At 38.6% G+C, this 25,820-nt stretch overlaps 1 protein-coding gene across 1 annotated transcript in view; it reads left to right on the top strand.

Moving 5' to 3' along the window:
- The window catches only part of SLC9A9 (solute carrier family 9 member A9), an 807,694-nt gene extending 783,371 nt beyond the window's left edge, over nt 1-24,323 (top strand). The window contains exons 15-16 of the mRNA XM_063442493.1: nt 19,660-19,765; nt 22,122-24,323. Of these exons, the coding sequence (XP_063298563.1) occupies nt 19,660-19,765; nt 22,122-22,361 (346 nt within the window). The 3' untranslated portion in view covers nt 22,362-24,323. The remainder of the gene's footprint in view (nt 1-19,659; nt 19,766-22,121) is intronic.
- Nucleotides 24,324-25,820: the final 1,497 nt, after the last annotated feature.

Genomic DNA, 25,820 nt, shown 5'->3' on the forward strand with positions numbered 1-25,820 from the left:
GTATTTTGGAAGCATTTTTATAATGAGAAGCACTTTGTATTGTATATGTGCTATACAGTATTTTATATTGTGACACTTTATATTATAAAAGCATTATTGTAAACTGTACCTCATGTGACTTCTAATATGATTTTGAAATGTGATGCGTCATCCAATATTTTTATATAAGTTCCGATGTATAGCATTTTCTTTTTGATAACTTTATTTTGATGTTCCGGTGGGAAGCAAGACTGCTCAAAAATATGGAAAATATGATGCAACAAAAAACTATTAAATGCATTGACTATGGTTGCTGTCCCTTTCAACCCATTTACCTATAAAGTGAATCTAACTGGTGGTAAGAGACAATCTGGGCCTGCAGATTCACATAGGCTAGTTATTATTCTGTGATGGGATCATGCAGGGTCTACTATTGCTCTGGGATCAGTTAAAGGACCACTATAGGCACTCAGACCACTTCAGCTCAATTAAGTGGTTTGGGTGCCAGGTCCATCTAGGGTTAACCCTGCAGCTGTAAACATAGCAGTTTCAGAGAAACTGCTATGTTTACACTAGAGTTAATCCAGCCTCTAGTGGCTGTCTCACTGACAGCCGCTAGAGGCGCTTCCGCGATTCTCACTGTGAAAATCACACAGTGAGAAGACGCTGACGTCCATAGGAAAGCATTGAGTAATGCTTTCCAATGGACTGATTGAATGCGCGCGTGGCTCTTGTCGCACATGCGCATTCGGCGCTGGTGTCGGAAAGGGAGGAGAGTGCCCCGCACTGGAGAAAAATAAGAGTTTAGCCCCTTCAGCCCAGTGGGAGTGGGACGCTTAGGGTGGGGTGGACCTAAAGAACCTATAATCCCAGGAAAACAAGTTTGTTTTCCTGGCACTATACTGGTCCTTTAACCCCTTAAGGACCAAACTTCTGGAATAAAAGGGAATCATGACGTGTCACACACGTCATGGGTCCTTAAGGGGTTAAGATAATTTAGCTTGCTTGATAATTATGCTCCCAGTTAGGGGGGTTTGTAGTTTTGGTATAGATTGTTTTAGAAAGTGTATGAAAGGTTTGAGCTGATTATCTTTGCAATTTTTGGGTGCATGTCTGAGAGCATAAGTGGGTTATAGAAAATGGTCAATTAAGGTCTATCCAATTAGGCTGCAGATTTTAGTAGTAAAAATAATTTTAGCTTACAATTATTCTGTGTTTTTTGACATTTATTTTTATAAGGATTTGTCTGAGCTGGTATTATTATTATACTTTATTTATAAAGCGGCATCACATTCCGCAGTGATGTCCATGGTTACAATTGGTACAATATAACCAAAAGAAAATGCAAAATGTGACAAACTAATACAAGAGGAGATGAGGGTTCTATTCCAGTGGGAACTTACACTCTAGCTGTGTGAGAAACTGATAAAGCATTTTTCTGCATTTGAATTTGGAACGCAAATCTCATATATCTCTCATTATAATATCATCTCGTATCACTATCATGGAGGTCTCCCAAATTAGCTAGAAATGACGTAGGATGAAGATAATCAAATGACAAAAGTCATAACCATCAGTGAGATATGATGGGAACCACAAAAACAGTGAGTGTTTATTTCGGTCCAAGTGGAAATGTAAACATATTAAAATATTAAGATTGTGTGAATAGCAGAGGAGTGAATACGGAACATATAGGAGTGAAATTAACAGCTGTATTCGTTTTCTGTGGCTGAAGATTTAGAAGTATTTTTTTGATAATTAATTGCTTCACAATCCATTATGTTTAAGTTCTTTCCCTCGTTCCATTAAAGTTTTTGCAGTACTTACAAATAACTGCTCCTGATGCATTCCCCCGGATTGGTTTGGGGAATGCACCTGCATACTAACAGTATGTAAGCCAGTGTGACGGTGAATGGAAAAAAATGAAAGCACTATATAGCATTTCATTCTGAGCCTCGGAAAATAAATGGCATATAAAGATAAATCTCAGTTATAATTTTTTCCATTAAGTAAACACATTGAGTTGACTGATGGTTTTAAAATTGAAACAGGCTTAACTCACTCCTGTATAATTGAAGACTTACTTCTTTCTTTTTTATGGACGGTGTAAAAAAATAAAAATAATAATAATAAAAAAAGTTCAGTGGGACAATGATGTGCCACAAGGTATTTTCATTCATGCCTGTCTTGCAGTCCATACTGCACTGATTTAATTATGGCACATGTCAGCAAGTCATTTCTCCATAGACCTTAATTAGTCAGTTTTTTCCCCCGGAGGCCATTCTATTCTTTACTGCATTGCAGCAAGATTAGTCATTGATGTGTTTATCGAGCATACATTGATACAATTAGAAAATTAACACTTTAAAGGTTGTCTCGCATTGAATGCCCAGAGCAGTGTTGCATTTTTTATGCTGCTATTTTCAATTCCTATTCTTCCCTTATATCACAAACTGGAATAAATATCAAAACTGTATTAAAAGGTTAAAAAGTTTCATAATTTAGCAAATCCCCCAAATTGCTGGATATATATATATATATATATATATATATATATATATATATATGGCAGTGGCGTACTAAGAGGGGGAGGTGGGGGGGCAAGGGGAGACGGTCTGCCCCGGGTGCCACCAGGTAGGGGGGGTGCCTGTGTCATGACCCTGGTCTGGGTGCTGGAGGGGGATGTGTGAGCTGTGGGGCCGCACAGTGCCCCATGACAGTTGGGGTGCTGGGTGGCCGGCACAGCTCACACACGCAGAGACCAGCAATTACCAGCTGAACTGGCCGCAAGGAAGGAAAGTGGGGCGGAGCTAATAAAAGTAGCAAGCGGAGCCAAACCGGCAGCAATGGCCGAGCTTAACAATGCCTTTAAGCTGCACATGAATGTAAAGGAAGAAGGAATACCTGCTTCTCCATCTAACAGTGAATCCACTCCTCCTCCAGCCCACACTGTCTGTAAGTAAAAGAGTGTGTGTGCCTGTCTTTCTGTCTGCCTGCCTGTAACTGTGTGTGTGTATGTATAACTGCCTGTGGCTATGTGTGTGTGTGTGTGTGTGTGTGTGTGTGTGTGAGACTGTATGCCTGCCTCTAACTGTGTGTTTGACTGCCTGTGGCTATGTGTGTGAGAGACTGCCTGCCTGTAACTGTGTGTGTGTGTGTAACTGTGTGTGTGTGTGTGTGTGTGTGTGTCTGTCTGCAACTATATTTGTGTGTGTGTGACTGTCTGCATGTGACTGTGTGTACCTGTCTGCCTGTGACTGTGTGTGTGTGACTGTCTGTCTGTGACTGTATATGTGACTGCCTGTAACTGTGTGCATAACTGACTACGACTGTGTGACTACTGCTAGTGACTGTGTGATGTTGCCTGTAACTGTGTGATGCTTCCTGTAACCAGGGCGCCATCAGGGGGTGACAACCATAACGGTTGTCACGGGCCTGGGGGCCCGGCCACCCGGGCCCCACGTGTAGCGGCGGAACTGCACCTCACGCACTTAGGGCCACCCGATGGGCCCCATATCTTCAGGGGTCCAGTCAGCGATGTGGCCATGGGATAGCGTGACCGGGCCCCTTTAAAAAAAATAAAAATTAAAGTGCCGCTGCAGCGCAAGTGCTGCTGGGAGGAAGTGGTCACTTCCTGCCAGCTCACTCCGCGCAGGAGGAGCGTGCGCCCGGCTATGAAGAGGGAGAGCCAGCCGACTCCCAGTCCCATCAGCCCCAGCCAGCCACCCTCCTGCAAAGACAAGGTAAGAAACAGGACGGTGGCTGGAAAATGAGCTGTGTGTGTGTGTCATTTTGAATGTGTCTATGTATGGATGCCAGTGTCTGTATGTATGTATGGATGGATGTTTGTCTGTATGCATGTATGTCTATCTGTATGCATGTCATTATGTGTGTATGAATGTCAGTGTATGTATGTCTGCATGTCATTATGAATGTGTGTATGTCTGTCTGTCTGAATGTATGTATGCCAGGATGAATGAATGTCTGTATGTCATTATGAATGTGTCTGTGTCTGTGTGTCCTTATGCATGTGTTTCTGTATGTATGTTAGTATGTGTGTCACTATTTACGCCTGTGTGTCTGTATATGTGTGTATGTCTCAGTATGTGTGTGTCAGTATGTATGCCTATATGCGTATCAGTATGTGTGTCTGTTAGTATGTATCAGTGTGTGTGTGTGTGTGTGTGTGTATCTGTGTCCTTTTGTATCAGTGAATGTGTTTGTGTCTGTGTGTGTATTCCTGTGGGCGGGATTTGGAGGCGGTCTCTGTGGGTGGTTTTGGAGGCAGGCCCCCAGGGGCCCAGACCCTGAGCTCAGTTAGGGGCCCCAAAATTTCTGGTGGTGGCCCTGCCTGTAACTGTGTGTGTGTGTGTGACTGTCTGCCTGTAACTGTGTGTGACGGGTGCAGGGATTTTGAATTGGGACAGGGGTCTTCTATAAGGGGGACTGAGCAGGAGATTTGTTGAAGCGGTGGGCAGGGGTTTTCTAGAAGGGGGCAGTACAGGGGTTTGTAGGAAAGGGACAGGTGACCAATTTGTGCAATATATATATATGTATACATATATACAAAAATATATATTTTGCAGGTGTTTTATTTTTTTTGGAGGGGGGCAGGGAGGAGAGTGTCAAATCCAGGAGCCAAATGCTCTAGGTAAGCCTCTAATATGAGGTATTTCTATCAATATTTTCAATTGTGTTTTTCCAGTTGATTGTTTTTTAAAAACAAAAGTTGTTCCTATACATTTTATTGTAGTAAAAAAGATCCTCCCCCTCACAATGACAATTTTTAAACATTTTCTGGAATTCTGTAAAGCAAAGGCAATAATGGGTTTACTTAAAAAGCAAGCACGAAAGTAAAACAAAAATAGCCAAATTGTAAAAGTCAACAAAGTTTTCTGATATTTGGATCTAAAATTCAATATTGACATTTATTTTATGACAAATCACACTTCAGTGCCAAAAACAGGAATCATCACCAGATCTCAACACAATAAAGTACCTTTGGGATGTCTCCAGCATATTATTCGATATATTCTGTTTAGGCGATAACTTCATAAAGGTGCATTTAAAAATTATTTAACCCCTTAAGGACATAACTTCAGAAATTAAAGGGAATCATGACGGAATATTTCCATCATGTGTCCTTAAGGGGTTGAGTATATGTATGTGTGATTCAAGTATATGTAAATGATGGTCTAGAACAGGTGGTTGACTTGTGAGAGGTCTAAGGTTGTTTGTGTGTTTAAAATCAGGATCGGGAGCTGTGCAGGCTCAAATGTGGATACAGTAGGGCAATAAAGATTTTATATCAAGGGTACAGTGGATGAAAGGAGAGAAAAGACTAACTACTCGCTGCCTTCCTCCAGTTAGCGCAAGCTAGGCCATTGTATTATTATACTGTATTTTAGCATCTTTATTCATTTTGATGGATGATAAACACAGTAACAGCATAAGACAAATCTGTAATTGAATGCATTTCAATGTAACCTTATATAATCTATTACAAGGAGCTTGAATTGCAAAATAGGGGAGCTTGAGTCATTGGTATTAGGATAAACAATGACAATCAGTGGCTTGACATAGCATAGTGGAATGAAACGCTTGGCTGGGTAGTTAATTTAAATGGGTATACGTTGTGTAGGATGGATAATAGGGAAGGGGGAGGGGTGTATATGTATATGTCAAGCCTGAATTAAAGCCTTTATATAAGGAAATGATTGATGACAATACAGACGAAAAAAACAAAACTGTTCTGGACTCCCAACTATCAATTCTGTGTAATAATGTGTATCGTCAGCGCGCACTGAATCCTGGCAACTGATGTTTTGATCTTCTCTCTATACGTCACTAAGTTGAGCCCTCACTGCCCCTTTACCATCAATAGTGCCCATTTTTAAAGTCTGTTTCCCTCCCCTATCTGGCTCAAATTGCGTGCATGCGGGTTGAGTTGGCAAAAATAGTCCAATTGAGGCTATAGGGGGGTGGATGGGCTAATTAAAGGACCACTATAGTGCCAGGAAAACACTCGTTTTCCTGGCACTATAGTGCCCTGAGGGTGCCCCCACCCTCAGGGACCCCCTCCCGCCGGGCTCTGGGATGAGGAAAGGGGTTAAACTTACCTTTATTCCAGCACCGGGCGGGGAGCTCTCCTCCTCCTCTCCTCCTCCTCTCCGCCTCCGATCCTCCCTTTCGGCTGAATGTGCATGCGCGGCAAGATCTGCGTGCGCATTCAGCCGGTCTCATAAGAAAGCATTTATAATGCTTTCCTATGGACGCTCTCGTGCTCACTGTGATTTTCACAGTGAGAATCACGCAAGCGCCTCTAGCGGCTGTCAGTGAGACAGACACTAGAGGATTTGGAGGCTGGATTAACCCTAATATAAACATAGCAGTTTCTCTGAAACTGCTATGTTTATAAAAAAAAAAAAAGGTTAATCCTAGAGGGACCTGGCACCCAAACCACTTAATTAAGCTGAAGTGGTCTGGGTGCCTAGAATGGTCCTTTAATAGTGCCCCATTCAAGTAAGGTAACCAAAATGTTAGTAAAGTACACTTTTTCCACACCTTAGGTAATAGAAAATAAACTATATAAAACAAATAGTTCACATGTATAGCTTGGAGGAAAGACAAGATAGGGGAATATGATAGAAACATTTAAATACATAAAGGGAATCAACACAGTAAAGGAGGAGACTATATTTAAAATAAGAAAAACTACCACAACACGAGGACATAGTCTTAAATTAGAGGGGAAAAGGTTTAAAAATAATATCAGGAAGTATTACTTTACTGAGAGGGCTAGCTGAAGTGGTAGAGGTTAAATAGTTAAGGCAGTGAAGTAGTTTAACCCCTTAAGGACCAAACTTCTGGAATAAAAGGGAATCATGACGTGTCACACACGTCATGTGTCCTTAAGGGGTTAAGCATGTGTGGGATAGGCATAAGGCTATCCTAACTATAAGATAAGGCCAGGGACTAATGAAAGTATTTAGAAAATTGGGCAGACTAGATGGGCCGAATGGTTCTTATCTGCCGTCACATTCTATGTTTCTAAATGTGGCTTAGCAAGAAGGTCAGATTAGACATCATATATAAAATATAAGAATACCAACAGTGTTTGAAAAAGGGCATTCATATGGACCCATCTAGAAAATAGAAAAGCGGAGCAAGACCAAACCCAAAACATTTTTGTTAAGTACAGAAATTTAAAAAACGTTTTAAAAAAGTGTTGGTTTAGAAATATGTGTTTCTGAGTGAAAAGGTAGACATTACAATAATGTTTTCTTTAGTAGATAGCAAAGAGGACCCTGTAACAGTGCATGTGCAAATAATTGCTTAAAAAAATAAAAAATAAAAAAACTTAATGCAAACATGCAATTTGATGACACATGACAAAGTGATATTGCAATTAAAGTTAAAGTATTACCAAAGTACCGTGATCACTTTAGTGATTTAAAGTGTTTTTTGTGATAGGAGTTTTTATGTGCAGCATTTCAAATAAAACTTTCCATTTTGCTGCCAGAGGTGTAACTCCACCTCCGTCAGTGTCATTGGGACATAATTAGCCAGCCAGGAACAAGAGTTCCGGACAGGCTAATGTTAATTCTGTGCATATTTCTATGCACCAATTTATTTTTTGAATAATTATGAGCATAAAGGTTACCATATTTTTGCAAAACAAAAATAATAGATTTATTGAGATTAAAATTTGAAGATAGGGTGTTCTTTTTCCAAGTTTTACTGTTAATAGCAAAGCAATGAAAACGTTAAAGGCCAAATTTATTTTATTGTTGTCTTCAATATCTCATTATCCTGACCTTCTTGTTCATCTATTGAATTAAATTGGATTCTACAATATATGACTGAGCAGAGGTTAAGAGTCACAAAATGTAAGTTATGTAAAGGGTGCAATAGAAAATGTATTATTGATTCAGACTGCGCACGTAACAAAATTGGATAAGAATGTCATGAGATGGAACACTACTAACAAATTTCTATTTTTCCAGACCTATTTTTTTTTGTTAATAACAAAAGCATCTTAATTATAAGGGATTGTACACATACAATAGCAAACCTTTACCGGTTAGAATGTTTGTTGGAATTATTCTATCAATGGACCTTCAACAGCCAAAAAACAAACAAGAGTCCTGCGCATCCAGTATAGGTGTGCACACCCAGGTCCTGGACATTAGCATTGAGAAAGGTCTGCTGCCCGAATCGTTTGCTGCTTAAACTTTGTCCTCAAATAAATTGTGGTAGCACCTGGGTGTGCAGGACTCTTGTTTGTTTTTTGGCTGTTGTATATACACTGTTGGGACGTAAGTGTGGAGTTTCTGCAGCACAGGTCTAATTTTCTTGTTTAATACTTTGAATTTTGTATGCATTTTTTGCCTCTACCTCACCCTTTATATAGTGATCAATGGACCTTCGGCTGACATGCAAGTGATGGTACAGTCAACAACCCTGCCTTCATTATTCCAGGAACCTTCTAGTACCTGTTGTGTGATTTCCTAACTATACCGATTTTGCTAATTTATTTTATCTTGTCTGCCACCGTCCCTGTCCTTTGGCCTATACATTATATAGTCTTAAATCTCTGTTCCTGACCTTAATAGTTGTGTGTCTGTAGTGTGTTTAGGCCACAGTGTGTCTTGGTATACTAGGACCATCAGTTAGACTACTAAGTTTACATAGCAAGTAAAAGAGTTCTTTAATACAACCAATTAATTATGCTTTGTCATGTTATAGTTCGTCTCTTCTGCAATTTATCCAATTAGTATACTATGAGCTCATAATTGCAAGATAGAGCATTAGAAGTACAAGAAAGAATGACGAACATGATTTTGATTTAATGACAACATCAGCATGCAGATAGGAATAAACAGACAGCTTAACCTAGAACGACCATAATTAGATCAGAAAAGAAAAATACAAATAAACCGGTGTTCTTTATCTGCTGTAGGCTCTATCAGATTAGGATATTTATTTTTCTTTCTACAGAAAAGACATTTGCCATACCTTACAGAAGAAGAAAAACAAAACTATAAAAAACTACTTTAATTATGATCTAACGTAATGGAAGATTCATATCCATCTTCTGCAAGAACTAAAATTATATTCAATCTAATTTAGAGGGATTTAATTTTTTTTTGCTAATTGTATTTCTTTAATCTACATAAAAAGCAAATCCTTAGATATCCATGTATTAATATTTCACCAGACATTAATGCACAGATGTATTCTAACAAGTGCCCCCACCTCAACAGTGCATGAAATAAAGTCCTATTAGAGACCAAAATGTTTAAATGCTAAAATAATGCTATAACAATTATTCGCCAACCAAGTGGCCTGTAATGGGTAACTATGAAGTAGAGGCTGTTAAGCCAAATGCCATAGAAAATAGGACAATTTACTTCACCACAAGTATTCTGTGATTACATAGTTACATTGCCCCATATCCCCATCCATGAGCATCGGTTGGAGGACTTTAAATTAAGAAATAGGAACAACTGTCCCTCAGGGGTGAAATGTTGACTTTATGTTACACAGAATTGTGTGGATACATAAAAAATGATGAAATAAAGAATGCCATATGTGCAGATACCCTTTTATTATTACTGCATGTCTGAGGCTTGTATCTAGCACCCGGCATACCAGCTGTACAATGTTGGCAAGGGTGCAAGGATTGTTCCTTATTTATATATAGTTGAAGAGCAAACCTTGTCAAAGCCAAGTCAGAGTAACAATATGTATTCACCAAAGAAAGGTATAGTTTCTCTCTCATGTGTGTGTACGTGGTTATAACATCATATTAATGACTAAGTTGCTCTTATTGAAGCCTAGCAATGGTACTCCACATCTACCCCCTATAATGGAATATTTTAATAGTAATGCCTCAATTTAACTTAATGTGACTAGACACAGTGCATCATAGCAGGCTTTTATTTTATAAATTTTTACATCTTTTATACTTGCAAGAGTGGAGTTCAAAGTGCTACAGAATTACATGTATTTAGGAACCTGTTTTGCTTTTCTTAATGAATACTTAAATTCACTAAGTGGGAATAAAATGCCCACAGCATTGTGCACTCTACATTTCCAAAGCTAAAGCTCTCCCAAAGCTTAAAAGCCTTTTCACTTGAAAGGATTTGCTCTAGAGTAGACTCACATTGTAATCTGTTTCCTGATTCTGTCCACTTACCAATATCTCCCTGTTCCCACATCCATCCCAGTAATTATTTTCACTCCCTTCCACACTTAGTGCATCTCCATCCACATTTACTAACTTTCTTTACATTGTTGCAGACCATGAGAAAATCCAAGCTATTTCTCATATGTGGAACTAATGGCACTTATTTAGCACATCACTCATTTACTACCCTAAGGAATTCATTTTAAAATGCTATTCTTAGAACAATGTATATATGTTAAATAGAACATTCAGCATCGTTATTAGCCGGGAAAATAAGCATGTTGAGTTGTCATGCTAAAGAACTGCTTCTTCTGGACACTTATCCCCACAATTGTATAACTGCTCACCTAGAGAGCCACGTGAACAACTTAAAGTGTGTCCTATTATGTGGAACTAGGTGGAAAAGCCCTGACTCTCTAGATAAGGCATTGTGGACTATGACTACAAAAATAGAAATTCTTCAGCACCTGAATTTAGAATGTGGCTCACTGAAGAGTTGGACTGTTTTGAACCAGAACTAGAACTTGAATAAGAGTGAGTAAATAATTAAACGAAACCTGCCACCAAAGTACCTGGAACATATCTGATTGCAATAAAAGACCCAAAATCTATTACATTGCATGGCAGTATCATTATTATAGTACAGATCACTCTGTATTTGTTACTAATTGCCTGATTTGAACAGAGAACACACAGGATTGTGCTTTCTTTCTGGCTGAACATACCTTTAGGATTATGGGTATATAGAGGTAACTATTGTGTACAATGTAACTATAGCTTGAGAAAATGTAGGCACAGTCCTTTGGGTTTCATATAATCCAGGCAATTTTATTGGCAAGTCCACACAACTAAAACATAAATATAACAGGTTTCCCCTTTAAACAAAAACCTAGCTCGTCTGAGCACTGACTCACTTTTAATATTCCTCTCTATCAGGGTTAAACTAACAAAAACATATCGTTGGGTTGCACCAACCTTATTAGATAGCAACACTCTGCTCTCCTTTATGCACTCCAGTGCTCTCAGCTAGCCTGCTGCTTTACTTTCTGCACTCCCAGTGCTCCAAGCCAGCCTTAACTGCTTTCCTTTCTGCACTCCCAGTGTTCCAAGCCAGCCTTGACTGCTTCCTTCTGCACTCCCAGTGCTCCATCTCCTTGACTCTCTCACAATCACAGGAGAGAACAGTGTCTCTCCTACCTGCTTCCAGTGCTCCAGTGAGGAAGCTAGCAATCCCCCTTTACCTGCCTAGCAGGGAGGGGCTTGTCCCCACTGTTGCAGCTGATTATCTGCAGCTGAGCAGTGGGTTGGACACAAATCAAAACTCTGGCCTGGAACTTATTTCTCCCAGTTGTATGCAAACTGCGGAGTGGAGCATTGGCCCACCCTGCTCTCCAAATGCTCCTCCCCAGGGGCCCATAACTAAACTTTGGTTTGTGTTGCCTATAACACATACTACACATACTCCCCCTGGGGTTAAATGTTAAAGGCCTATCTGCCTTCACTTTATCACAGTATATATATCATATATATATATATATATATATATATATATATATATATATATATATATATATATAATGTCAAACTAAGTGTATTTTTATATCAAAATACACTTAGACTGAAATTATATATATATCTATATTTAAATAAATAATATGAAATATATATAACCACATACAAAATTACATAAATAGGGGGGCAGGGCCTGACCGCAGGACTGAGAGGAAGCAAACCTCTGCAGCTCCTGCCGAACAGCGCAAAAAAACGAGGAAAAAGACACAAAAACGGCACTACTACACTAATCAAAGGCCACCAGATGACAGACGACACCAGGACGCATACAGCGATATTAAACGAGTGACAAAGGCCCCGGTACATACCGGCCACACGGATGAGGCCTACCAGCATGGTAGGAGTGGGAGGGACGGCCGCCCTCCCTCCGCCAAGACCGAACAGAAAAGTGCCCCAGAACACCCGTTCCCCCCCCATGGACCGGTGGGGGTCATCCCGGTCCGCCGCTACGCAACTCCCGGGCAGAGCGGGAAGAGAGAGACAGAAACAAGGAGGCACGGACCTGACACCTCTGCAACCCACAAGATGGCGGATGTCCCTCACACTGCAGGCCCAGGAGATGTGGAGCTCGACACGGAACTCAGACTGAATGCAATTTTCGCCGCGTTTTGGAAGAAGTTAGAGGCGCGCATGAGACCCCAAGCTCCTGAAGACACCCCACAACAGAGCTTCCAAAGAGCTGACAAGCGGGGAGCAATGACACCCGACCCCAGATACACGCCCGCGCACAAATGTCGCCTGCAAAGAACGTCCGGGGGGCCCCAACATTCGGGGCCTCACAAAAAGCAGCAATAGACCGGGGCTAATACCTGAAACCGCACGGGTACTCAGGAAGCACCCATCCAAACAACCAGCCTTAACAGCAAAAAATCGTCATGAGATCAGCCAAGGCAAACCTCGCCCGGAACGAGTGGTGGGTCGGCAGGGCGGGAGCCCCGACAAGATGACCGCACTAAAGAGACCGTCCCAGAGGCGCAGCGACGCACCCAGCGCAGTGGGGCTCACCAAGGGTATGATTTGGCAAGGAGACACAGACGAAGACCCACACGCGAACCATCACGCCAGCACCACCCTTCGAGCATCAGGCGTGGGGTAAACAACCCGGACTGGACTCTAAAAACCGTGAGCTCCATATTGCTCAGTATATGGCTTCACGTGTCATACCGCTAAACATACCTCGGACTAGATTCACCATTGCTGCCTGGACTGTCCGTTTAATGCAGAGCCTAGTTAAGGCAGATCCTGTTTAATGCAGACCTTGTTTAAATGAGCAGACCCCAGCTATTAATAAGTCTTATTTTCTGTGCCATACACGCCTCGCTCTCCTCTCCCTCTCTCATACCAAGCAACAACTATATAGTCATGCTTATTAGGCTTGCACTATATCTATTTTCACACACTCAGCTTGCCTACTGAAACACCTTAATTGCAAAATTGATGCAACTACATAGCATGCCATAGTATCGTTTTCCGTTGTTTCTTCCCCGCCTGTCCTTCTGTGGTGGCGCCACGAGCGTATATGTTTAACTTAGCATGCACCCACTACACATGCTATACTTACCTTTACACTTAACCCAGAAACGCGATGTATAACCTGTACCCTAAGCATATTATAAAATTTAAGCTGCCTACTAATGATTATTACGTTACTCTAACCTGATCTCTAGAATGTTAAGCGTGTCGCACGTACTGACCTTCACTTTTATAAGCCTGTTATCATAACAAACAATGTGCAATTTCTCAACAAAAAAAGTGTGCAGTTATATCAATATGCCTACACCGTTAACCGCATTGTTTAAACTTATCTCGCTTTTGCTGTTGTGGCATAGCAAAAATGCTTGTTACACTCATGCACGTCAAAAATAAAGAATTATAAAAAAAAAAAAATTACATAAATAATATCATAAATTTACAAGTAGACTTCACATATATAACTATGTATATATATTAAAATTCGATGTGCATATTTATGTAATATTTTTACATAATTATGTAATTTTATTGATTGCAATTTGAGGGACCTGCCTGACAACCCAGGCCGAAAGTCCAAAGAATTTAATTTGCTAGCACTATATTTAACCCTGTAACTTTCCAAGACACCCTAAAACCTGTACATGGGGTATACTGTTTTACTCGAGAGAGTAAATATTAGTGTTTCAAAACATATCACAGCGATGATATTGTCAGTGAAAGTGAAGTTTTTGCATTTTTCACATACATAAGGCACTTTCACTGATGATATCATTGCTGTGATACATTTTACTGTTTTGAAACACTAATATTTGTGTTCAGGTAAGTCTCCAGAGTATAACAGAACCCCCTATGTACAGGTTTTATTTTGTTTTTGAAAGTTACATTTTTTCCTTACATTGAAACTTGCCAGGTTGGCTATGTTGTCTTTGGGAGCATATGGTAGTCCAGGAATGAGAATTACCCCCATGATGGCATACCATTTGCAAAAGAAGACAACCCAATATATTGCAAATGGGGTATGTTCAGTCTTTTTTTAGTCGCCACTTAGTCACAAACATTGGGCAAAGTTAGCGTTCATAATTGTTTTTTGTATTTTTTTAACACACAAACAAATATAAAGCTAAAATATCATAAAAACAATAATTAGAAGAGATGCTGGTCCTACGCGTTTCGTCCTTATACAAAAAGGACTTCCTCAGGGACCTCTTTCAGTAAATGGCATTCAACAGGTACATAAAAACAAACAGCATGTACCTGTTGAATGCCATTTACTGAAAGAGGTCCCTGAGGAAGTCCTTTTTGTATAAGGACGAAACGCGTAGGACCAGCATCTCTTCTAATTATTGTTTTTATGATATTTTATTTATACCTTTTCCAAGTGAATAAATTGCCTTTAACGTATTCCTTTTGGTTGCGGTTTTTGGATCTTCTTGCTGACCTGGATACCCTATTGGCCATCACTTGAGGAGGGAATTTTAAAGGAACATACCCCCCATTTCCACCAAAGGGAGGCACCCATAATACGCTTTATTTTTCCGGAATATGTGAGTGCATTCTGATCACCAGAAGTTTTATTACAGTGTTTTAGCAATATTTGCACTATGTTTTGTCCTCTATTATAGGCACACGAGCAGAATCCCAAAATTTTCCTATCAATTATACAGTCTTGTTATATGGTTATCAGCTGGGAGATAACCTTGGGAAGCCGTGTATCCATCAGTTAAGTTTTTTTTTCTCTTGTGTTTTATCACTTGTTCACGGGTGTCCGTGTGTTTGTTATTTTCTGTGCTATAGAGCAGGAAGTGCCCTCTAGTGGCTGTCTAGTAGACAACCACTAGAGGTGAAGTTAACCCTGCAATGTAATTATTGCAGTTTAAAAAAAACTGCAATAATTACACTTGCAGGGTTAAGTGTAGTGGGAGTTGGCATCCAGACCACTCCAATGGGCAGAAGTGGTCTGGGTGCCTGGAGTATCCCTTTAATGTACAACATGGCCAAAGTCCGGTCCTTAAGGGGTTAAATGTACTCTGTATTTTTAATATTGCCAACCTAATGTAATACTCTGTATTAATATATGTGCATGTTTGTTGATAGCTTCTTTATTTTGTTAAAGGAACACTATGCACCAAAATAACATTGATATTGCTAATGCAGAAGTTACAGGCCTTGGATATCAGGGGGATCTCCTTCATGAAACCTTTAGGAAATGGTCTTTGGGATTTTAATGCACTATGGCACTCTAACCATCCATCTGGTCATGATGTGATCATTTCCCCTAGGAGAGTCCCCCTGTTATTTTTAAAACCATTGGTCAAAACCCTCAATGTCCATTTCAATCTTGCAGCGGTCTTGTGATATATATTATATCCAAGAGGGCTGCACTTACCTGAACATTCATACAAAAAAAACCAAAACCTATGACATTGTGTGATGTAATGGTTGTTTAGTGAATGCATGAGTGTGCTGGATCTAGGTAGCAAGGGGAGACAACTGACATGGACACTAACAAATATTAGAAGATTTAACAATGTGTTTATGGTTTTGAAAAATGATGTGTTGATATTGTTTTGGTTAGGACAATTGGTACATGCACGTTTTTATTGTCAAGGTCAAGCTATGTATTCGCAAAATCACATGTACAGACAGCAGCAGCTACTGAGGTTATTTGCCAACCTAATATTTTTATAAAGAAGGTTTGAAGGATCAGATTTAATCTCCCAGAATAATAAACTGAAAGGTTGGCAAGCCTACAGCACCCCTATGCTCTCTTGGGGCCCCAGGGGAACTGCCCAGCGTGCTGATGCATTAAGACAGCCCTGCACGCACACACACAAACACACACATATGACTACCACCATGCAACACCTCTGCAGTAAAAAGTTAAAATAGAAAATAATAATGCATTAAATGGAAAGTGCTTAAAAATATATTCCATAAAATAAATAAAAATAGATACTCACATTTGCTACAAGGCCCCAATCTCATTCCTTCACAAGCCAGTTCTAACGTTCCTGTTTTAGTGGCATTTCCCATTTATTCTCGATCAATAAGAACGTACAGAATATGTAGCTAAAAACTTGGCAACAGTTGCATTCCTTAAGAAAAGAAATAAAGTGGATGGCTATGCTTACCATTAGTAACTTGTAATTTTCCTGTCAAGCTGCTTAAAACCAATATAGACTGAGATGGTTGGGTTCTAGGGAAAAACAAGACAGGAATTAATAATAAATTGATTTACAAGAAATAAGATAAACTCATAAATTCCTACAGGAAATATCTACTCACTTTCATCACTGCTTCCCCTGAATATATCTTGTTCGTAATGAAAAATGATGTTTATGTCTAACTTAGAAAGTGCTTTGATTATGCAGCTTCAAAACATTAAGTAACAGTGTACTGTATATTTACACATGATCAGTAAGCATGACTGACTCCAATTTATTTTATAAGAAAATGAACATGAAAAATTCATACTAACTCACCAGATCTCTACAGCTGAAACCTAGTGCCTAACCGTGCAGCTATAGCACTTTGTCGCCTTTTCGTGTCTGTAAACCTAACTTGATTCACTGTATCTATATGTATGATGTTGGATTGTGCTCCAACACTATAAATGGTAGCTCGCAATTCCTAAAACGGCTACTTCAACCCAAAAAAACATTGTTTTAAAAACAAATGAGAGAGGGCAAATGACACTACCTGAAATGGACTAATTGCAGCTACCTCAAATATCTCTGTACGTGCAGCTTTTCATACTAAAAAGCTGCACATATATACTGCGCACACCAAGACCACTATAAATCACTGAAATGGTCTTGTGCTTGGAGAAACCTGTTTAACCTGACCAATCGCTGCTAATAATTTCTCTTTCGATCTTAATAGTTTAATTCTAGACTTGTGCGTGGAGGAAAATTTGGTATGGCTGAAATACTTTGTCACTAAATACCGTCCATAATGGCAATTTGGTTCGTCATATTTTTGGACACACAAAAAGAGTGCAAAAATGGGTCCATGTATTGAAAGATAATATTAAAATATGTATGTTTTTAAGTACACTGATAGGCACATTTTTGCTCTATTTGATAAACAAATCAATACAGCAAAAAAATAAAGCAGTAGAAAAAAAATTGTATGTTAAATATGAAAATATATATATATAAAATATTTTTTTGTTTGTTTTTTTCCCTGCTCCTTTCCTTTGTCACTTTTCTATTGATCGGTAAATAAAATCAACATTTAGCGTCTGTCCCCTAACCATCATTGTTCAGTCAGACATAAGTTGGAATTAGGTAATGTGGACTTCCCACCGATCACCCAAAAATTCTGATGAATTCAAATTTGGAACAACATGAATGCACAAGTCTATTGACCCTTATTCAACATAGTGGCATCTTGGACAATATTTCCTTAGTTCCGGATCAAAATTTAGATTAAAACAGATTTTGATCGCTTATATCTGCGTTTTGCTTATTTTTTTATAGCATAGAATGAAAACCTAACCGTATCATTAGATTTACTTTTCAGGACAACTTTAATCACACATGAGACTCATTCAGGCTGTAGGCAATTAACAGATCAGAGAGAGAGAGGAGGAGAGAAGAAATTCTAAATTAAACAGATTGTGCAATAAATAAAGTTTAAACATTGGATTTCCCATTACAGGAATTGTGTAGGAAGGCTGTTAATGGAGCCCTAGCCTCATCTTCTTTATCTGTCACTTACACATATAGGGTTATTCAGTCAAGTGAGAATTCAAGATGAATGCAAAGAAAATTTCAAATTTAAGATCAACAGAGCCAAACTGAACAAATTATGTTTTTGGCTATTTTGGCCTTAAATTTGATACACTTTTAATTCACTTGAATTCTCAATTTAGTGAATAATCCTGAAAGTGATTTAATTTCTAAATGGCAGAGAAATGAGCACTGAGGCTGCAGGGGCATGATCTATACAGCAAAACTGCTTCAGTAAACTAAAACTGTTTTGGTGCTTTGAGTGTTTCTTTAATATCCTTTCTTAAAGGATCACAATAGGATCAACAATAGGATCAACACACACATATATTCCTAACCCTACAGTGTTAACACCACCAACTAGCCCCCCTCGGCCCCTCATGCCTCCATCAATATAGTAAAAATTGTACTGTATTCAAGCCTGAAGCTGTAAAGCCGCATGCTGTTAGACTCAGAAAAACAAGCAGTCTGCTGACATGTGGTAGCAAGATCCAATCACAGTGCTTCCCCATAGGACTGGCTGAGACTGACAAAGAGGCAGATCAGGGGCAGAGCCAGCATGATTCAAACACAGCCCTGGCCAATCAGCATCTCCTCATAGAGATGAGTTGAATCAATGAATCTCTATGAGGAAAGTTCAGTGTCTGCATGCAGAGGGAGGAGATACTGAATCACAGGATGCTGTGCACAGTGCTGCTCTGTGCTCTGCTGACAGCAGATCTGAGTGGATGGAGGCATATTATGCCTCCATCAACTCCGAAGTCCCTCTGGTTCACTCTGAGTGACTGCCACTGGAGGTGTTCCTAGCTTTCAATGTAAACACTGTATTTTCTTGGCAGTGAGCTATAGTTCTCACCTGAACAACCTCATTAAGCCGAAGTTGTTCAGGTGACTATAGTGTCCCTTTAAGCTTCTGAGCTGGCCATTAAAGGAGATCAGTAGTTTTCATGTACAGCCCTACACCATGGTTTATTTATTTATTATCTGCATTTATTAAGCACCAACATATTCTTCAGTGCTGTACAATTAGGGGAGAACGTACAATATACACAGACAAATACAAAAGGTAAAGAGTGCCCTGCCGTGAGCAGTGATCTAACAATTGAGCTCTCTTTTGATAGGTTTGGGGTTCAGTGATAACTGAGAATAAAAATGTGATTAATCTGACAACCCTAGTTATGACTCTATTGTTCCTGTTTCACTTTGTTATTGTTTTCTTTGGTAAATTCCCTTTTATTGTAAAGAGCTGCGGAATAAGCTTGCGCTATATAAATATAAATAATAATAATAATAAATGACCCAAAAAGGTTAAAAACCAATGATACGCACCCTATAAGAAGTTATCCTTTAGTCCTTTAGTGGTGCGTCACTTCTTTAAACCTTCAATGAACACAGTATATGCAAGAGTATATCCTATAACTGTAGTTACTGAATATATTGAAACACATGAAAGAGTAACATTCCAGGTGTGACTAATCTGTGCAGGAACAACAACATCCAAAATCCAGCACACTGCCCGTAAATCTCCAATTCATTACACTCATGAAAAGGTCAGGAACCTTTGGAAGTGTAAACGATGACGTTTTGTTGCTGAGAAATTAGACACATAGCATTTGATGTGAATATAATGCATGAGGTTTTAGATTGTTGCACACAGTGATACTTTGACTAGTTTGTCTAACATTTATGTAACCTTAACCAAGAGAACAGATACCTTAAGCCGATCCTAACACATACGGGACCTCCACTTACCAGCACATTGCCGCAGTGGTGTAATCCCATTGCTCAGCTGCTGACAAGTCCCAAAGCCTATGGGGTAAGTGAATGTTTTGTTTGTTTTTCGAGAATAATGTAAATTTTGTTTTTAAAAGGCACATTTACTAAGAAACTGATTTCAGAGAGCTCTGGACTCTACTACACTCTGATTTGCCTAATGACTCTGCGCACACACTTTAATATTTGTATACATGTACTCTGATACAAATAAATACCTGTACATTTTAACCTACTGGTATGAATACTTACAGACGGTAACTCCCCCTTCACAGTCCCAAATCCTTCTTAACCCTTAACCATTCAATATAGTGCTCCTTCCAGAACTCAAGCCTGGTTGAATGAGCAAAGGTGTGTTATATTGCTCATTTATTTGAAAAGCATTCTAATTATGCCCTAGTATTGCTCTGGTTTTTTTTTTAAGTTATGAATTGGAACTTGGATTGGAATATCTAGGTTTTGGGACTTTGAAATATTGTAATTTGGTCTGAACCGGAAATACACACCCATGGTCACAAAATCAATGTAGTACTGCCGAGCACCTTTAGATATCGTAACTATGACATTTTACCGAAATTATGCAAATTTATCCTTATCCACATATATTTCACTTACATCTAAAACTTCTAAATTACGGATATTGGGATCTTGATGGGAAAATCTCTAGGAACGTTGACTTGCAAAAGTAAATTTTTGTTACAGACATACAAATGACACAATCCATATATCATTATTGGACACAATCCCACCGCAAGTTAGAATAAATCCACAAACATCAAGGACTTTAAAGGACCACTAAAGTCACCAATGCCACTTCATGTCAATGAGGTAGTCTGAGTGCAGTGGTTCTGTCCTTGTAATCCTGCAATGTAAAACAAAAGTAACCATTAACATTGCAGAGTTAAAATCCACCCGGGGGTGGGGGTCTGCCTGTGAGTGTGTGTGTATATGAGTGTATGCCTCGGACTGTAAATGTTACGTTCTGTCTTTAACAGCATGTGTGTAATACAGATAAAAGAACAGCGCACACATACAAATACAGTTTTAAATTTTGTAAGATCGCCTCTCTCCACAAATAAATATGGGGATTCAGTTCCATTATATGGCCATATTGTGTTAAACCCACCACTACTTCACAGAACCCAATTATCGGCAGGTCTTACACTCGTTCAAACGTGGGAGACAAATTAAATAGTGCTAATGTTAAATGTGCTAAAGTTAATTTTAATAATCTGTTGAGCTTCAGAGGCCTTTTTGGAGGTGACCCCAGGAAAGTATACATTTTAGAAGGTTTCGTATAGAAGTATCACTTAAGTTATAATTTTCATACAGCAGATATGCTTTGCATTGTGAGAAAATACATCAAGCACGATCACTTAAATTGTTTTGTTTTGACACTAAATTTTTTTCAACTGCATTCATCACATTAATTTTGCATTATATATATTCACAATGCTCTTACAACATAATTATTTAAATCCACTTTAGCTTATTTAGCACTAGTGCTAGTTTGTCTCTCATGTTGGAATTGGTGTAGGACCCACTGATATTATTATATATACAGTGTGTAAGACTGTCTCACCTGTAGCTGTGTGCATGTGGTTGTATTTGACAGTATATGTTTATAACTGTGTGTATCTGATACTGCAAAAATACACACCTGCATTCACCCATGAATCTACATACATTAAAAAAAAAATCTGAATTAAATACCCATCACAAATATCACACAGTCAATGCTCCCATAACAAATATTACACATGGGGGCAGGAGATAGACCAGATTCCCAGCACACTTGTCCACCGGAAATCAGCATGCCCCCCTTCTTGCAAGGTAATGGGGAAGGGAGAATAAATATATATATATATATATATATATATACACATATATATATACTTTTTAAATGATTAATTTAATCCCCATATTTGTTTGCTAAAATTGTTAATTTTAAGTAGCCTTGCAAAATCTAAAACTGTATTTGAATGTGTGCGCTGTTCCTTCGTCTGTATTTTGTATACATTTTGGTTTCTGTAGCAGCACTATTGCCGAGAAATGTATGTTCCGGTTGGGCCTCCCAATAACCTTTTCTTTCTACTTTGTCAACTTTAAGCACAGTCAAAATGCATGGGATTAAAATTGAAATATAATAGAAGATTACAGAAACAAATTTAGTGCAAACAAAATAGGCTTCCTAGCTGCTTACATAAAGTGATTTAGTTCTTACTGTAAGTGCATTTTGAGTTGCATCAAGTGATGTCCAGCTGAAAAGCAAATGGCCACCCCACTGAGCCTTTATTTTTCTCATTCTGCAAATGAAAATCTGAATATTGCAAGCCGTTGTGTACATAAAGACCATGGGCAGGACAAATAGAACTTCATGTCTCTTCATTTTTTTACAGGAGGAGCTGAAGGATGATGATACGGACTGCATTGTAAACCACGATGAACTGACCACCACTTATGAAGAAAGAGCTTCCAATCTATTTCCAGTTGTGGAACAGCCAAGCAAATCAGGGGAGTCCGCTCAGATGGATGGCACAGAAAATGTGCATGAAGGAGATCTTGGTTTGGGAGGATATGAATTTAAACTTGATATTGCTTCCAATCAGCAGGATACATCAAGAGGAACCATGTATTAATGGTAGTGTGTTGTTAAGGAAAAGTATATTTTGTTCGTGTAAGGTGCCTTTAGTCTTAAAGGGACACTATAGTCACCAGAACCACTACAGCTTAATGTAGTAGTTCTGGTGTCTATAGCATGTCCCTGCAGGCTTTTGTGTAAATGCTGCCTTTTCGGAAAACAATGCAGTGTGTACATTGCTGCCTAGTAATACCTATAGTGTCATTTACTCAGACAGCCACTAGAGGTGCTTTTTAGTCCAGTTCTGCATAGTGTGCAGCACTGGCGTTCATTTTCTCAACGCTCTGCGTGGAGACGTTGAATGTCCCCCATCGATTCAGTGCATCTCTGTGAGGAGATGCGGTTTGGTGCGGCACATGCACAATAGCCTTCCAATGGGAAAGCATTGAATTGCCTGAGATCATCAAGATTGATGATCTCAGAAATGGAGGCATACGCAGACAAAGCCAGCTGCTGCAAGACCTAAGATCGCAGGGGGACCAGTCACCTAAACAGAACTTTAGTTTCAGGAGTAAATGTTTGTATTCCTGACACTATAGTTTTCCTTTAAATTAAAATAAATATACCAAAGAAGCACATAGAAACCTTTTTAAGGGGCTAAATAAATCGTAACCCAATTAGCACAAGCAGAGCCATACATGCATACATTCCATAGACCATTAATGTCCCTTGAAACTGTGACTCTACCGGTTTCTATTATTCCCCTGGTCATCTATGCATATAGTGATAAAGAAACACTTATGACCGGGGTTGCTAACATTTTAAATTAGTCTCAGACATCCAGGTATTATAAGTAATACGGAAGCGATTTCTCAAGGATTGGCTTTGTTATGCCAGTGATGTTAAATTTCCATGGCACACAGTTTAATAGTAACATTGACTATACTACCTTCCTTCACAATATAAACAGAACAATCAGATTAATTACAGTGATTGAAGGCAATGTCTTATGTTAGTACTGGTTTACTATACAAGAGTTCTCTTTATAGAGCCACGGTCTTATATCCGTTTACTTAGGGTGAATATGAGAATCTCCAGAAAGAGTGTACATGTATACCCAAATCATTCAAATTAGAATACATTCAAGTTCCACGAGACAAATGTCCCCATGAAGGCTATTATAGTATTTTAATATTATAGATTAGAGAAAATCCACCAGTATGCATACGTGTCCAACATCACTTGTACATAAACCAAAATGGAACGTGAGCAAGGCACAGACTAAATTTCCTAAACATTTTACCATTCACTCTGCCTTTATATCAGATTACCAAACCTTTATTTTGAAAACATGCAGATATTATTATGCAACTGTATTATGCACTGGAGTACTACCAAAACTAATAAAAAAAAGAGATATGAGAAAAAAACAAACCTGCAGATATCCAGTTCCCCTGACAGCAAAGTATATATACACATACCTCCCAAATGTCCCTCTTTAGGAGGGACAGTCACTATTTTGGGTGCAAATCCCTCTGTGTCCCTCTTTTCTATCCTAATGCCCCCCTTTTCTTGGTGTTCAATATTGTTGGTGTGTCTGAGAGTATAACAGAGATCCACAGCAATAATAATCACAGTAATGTGTCTTTAAATTGCAATAAGTTTGTTGAGAAATCACTCTGAATAAATAAGATACATTGTTTTTGTTCTTAATATTTTAGCTGGACAAATTGTCATTAGTAAGTCAGCCCTCCCATAGCCACAGCCCCAATCAAACCCACTAAAATTAAAGAGTCCCTTTTTTGTATATTTGAAATGTTGGGAGGTATGTATACATTCACTCAAACAATCACAAATACTATCATCAGACCTAGATAAACACAGAATTCATCCATAGCGTTAGAAATCACTGCCTCATTCCAAGTCTCTTGGCCAGTAAGCATCATATGTTCTATTTCCTCCAAGCTGTGGCTACTACAGCAGTTTTGAGTTTACAACACAAAGCTATTATTGGTTTTACTCCTAATTACAGTCAGTCAATCTGTTCTATTGGTTGCCAGTTTCTAAGCTGGTTTTTTTTTTTAGCGTGTCTTGCCCTTTTTTTTAAACTTACTATAAAAGATTGAAAGAATTTGCAATCAATTTCCTCCTAACACAAATATCCTTAGTCTACACCACATAACCTTATAAAAAACTAATTTGCACATCTTCTAGGTTGAAGGAGGAAGCGATAAATTGCTTTCTTGTTTTAAATTCTGAATCTTTGTATATCGTGAAGAAAAAAAGAAAAACAAAATGAAATGCACAGCAACGTACAAAATGTACATTTGTTTCAAAAAGGCTTAGATAATCATGAAACTGGGATGAATTTGAACGTGTTGGTGTTTTTAATAAGTACTGTGAAAATACTTAGAGGATACATATAACTATATATTTTGTATTTCTTTAAAAAAAATGTATGTTAAAATATCTTGTGTATTATTATATTGATAGCTTTGCTTTGTTTTTGCTTTTGGAGATTAAATTCATTAACAAGAGTCATTTGGAGAAGACATATATATATATATATATATATATATATATATATAGAGAGAGAGAGAGATAAGGCTTGTTCTGTTATATTTTGTTTACGATCACTGCCCTCCAGTGATTAGTGGGGACATTTCATAATCTCAAATCTACTTCTACTCAGGTTACTATTAGTGTTATATTTACATTTAAATGTTTTGCTACTCCATATGGCATTCAGAAGGTTAATTTTATTTGGAATATTTTTGTCATTTGTCTTATATGCCCATTTTGCATTACACTTTGTCTTCAAAATAAATCAATAACAGGTAGTTTAAACAGTTGAGGGTTTTTTAAAGGGACAGTCTAAGCACCAAAAATGACTCCATTTATGAAGTGATCCCCTCGCCTTGTAATTGTAAACCATGATATTTATGAGAAGCAGCACAGTTTTATATTTTGAAATATCCATGGCTGCTAGTGGCTGAAAGACTACACAGATCCAACACAGATCGATACAATGATTGAAATGATTTTATTGTCTGGAGGCGAGCCATCACGCAGAGTATGACAGCACACTACGTTGTGTGCTTCTTATGAAGCATTGGATTGGCAGATTACAGCAATTGCTCCACATACACTAGGTGTCCTCAATGAGAACCATCTCACAAGACCAAATCATCATTGATCACTTCACAGTAGGAAGATCAGGCTGCAGTGAGGAGTCTGGATGCTGGTATAAAGGTACCGTAAGTACGTGATTTTTTATATTTTTGTTGTATATGAGAGACCCATATATCTACTGGAGTAGAAGGAACATATCTAATTAAAACCTTTTAAAGAGTGCTCCTTTAAAGGGATTCTGTAATGTAAGGAATACACTGTAGTATAAAAAAACACTATAGTTTAATCTGACCTCTTTCTCCCAGCACAGAAAGGGTTAAATAAACCCTTTACTTACCTGATCCCAGCTCTGGGTCGACGCTAGGCCTCCTCCTCCGACTGGGGA

This window comes from Pelobates fuscus, chromosome 2, assembly GCF_036172605.1.
Source record: "Pelobates fuscus isolate aPelFus1 chromosome 2, aPelFus1.pri, whole genome shotgun sequence".
In the NCBI taxonomy this organism is placed as follows: Eukaryota; Metazoa; Chordata; class Amphibia; order Anura; family Pelobatidae; genus Pelobates; species Pelobates fuscus.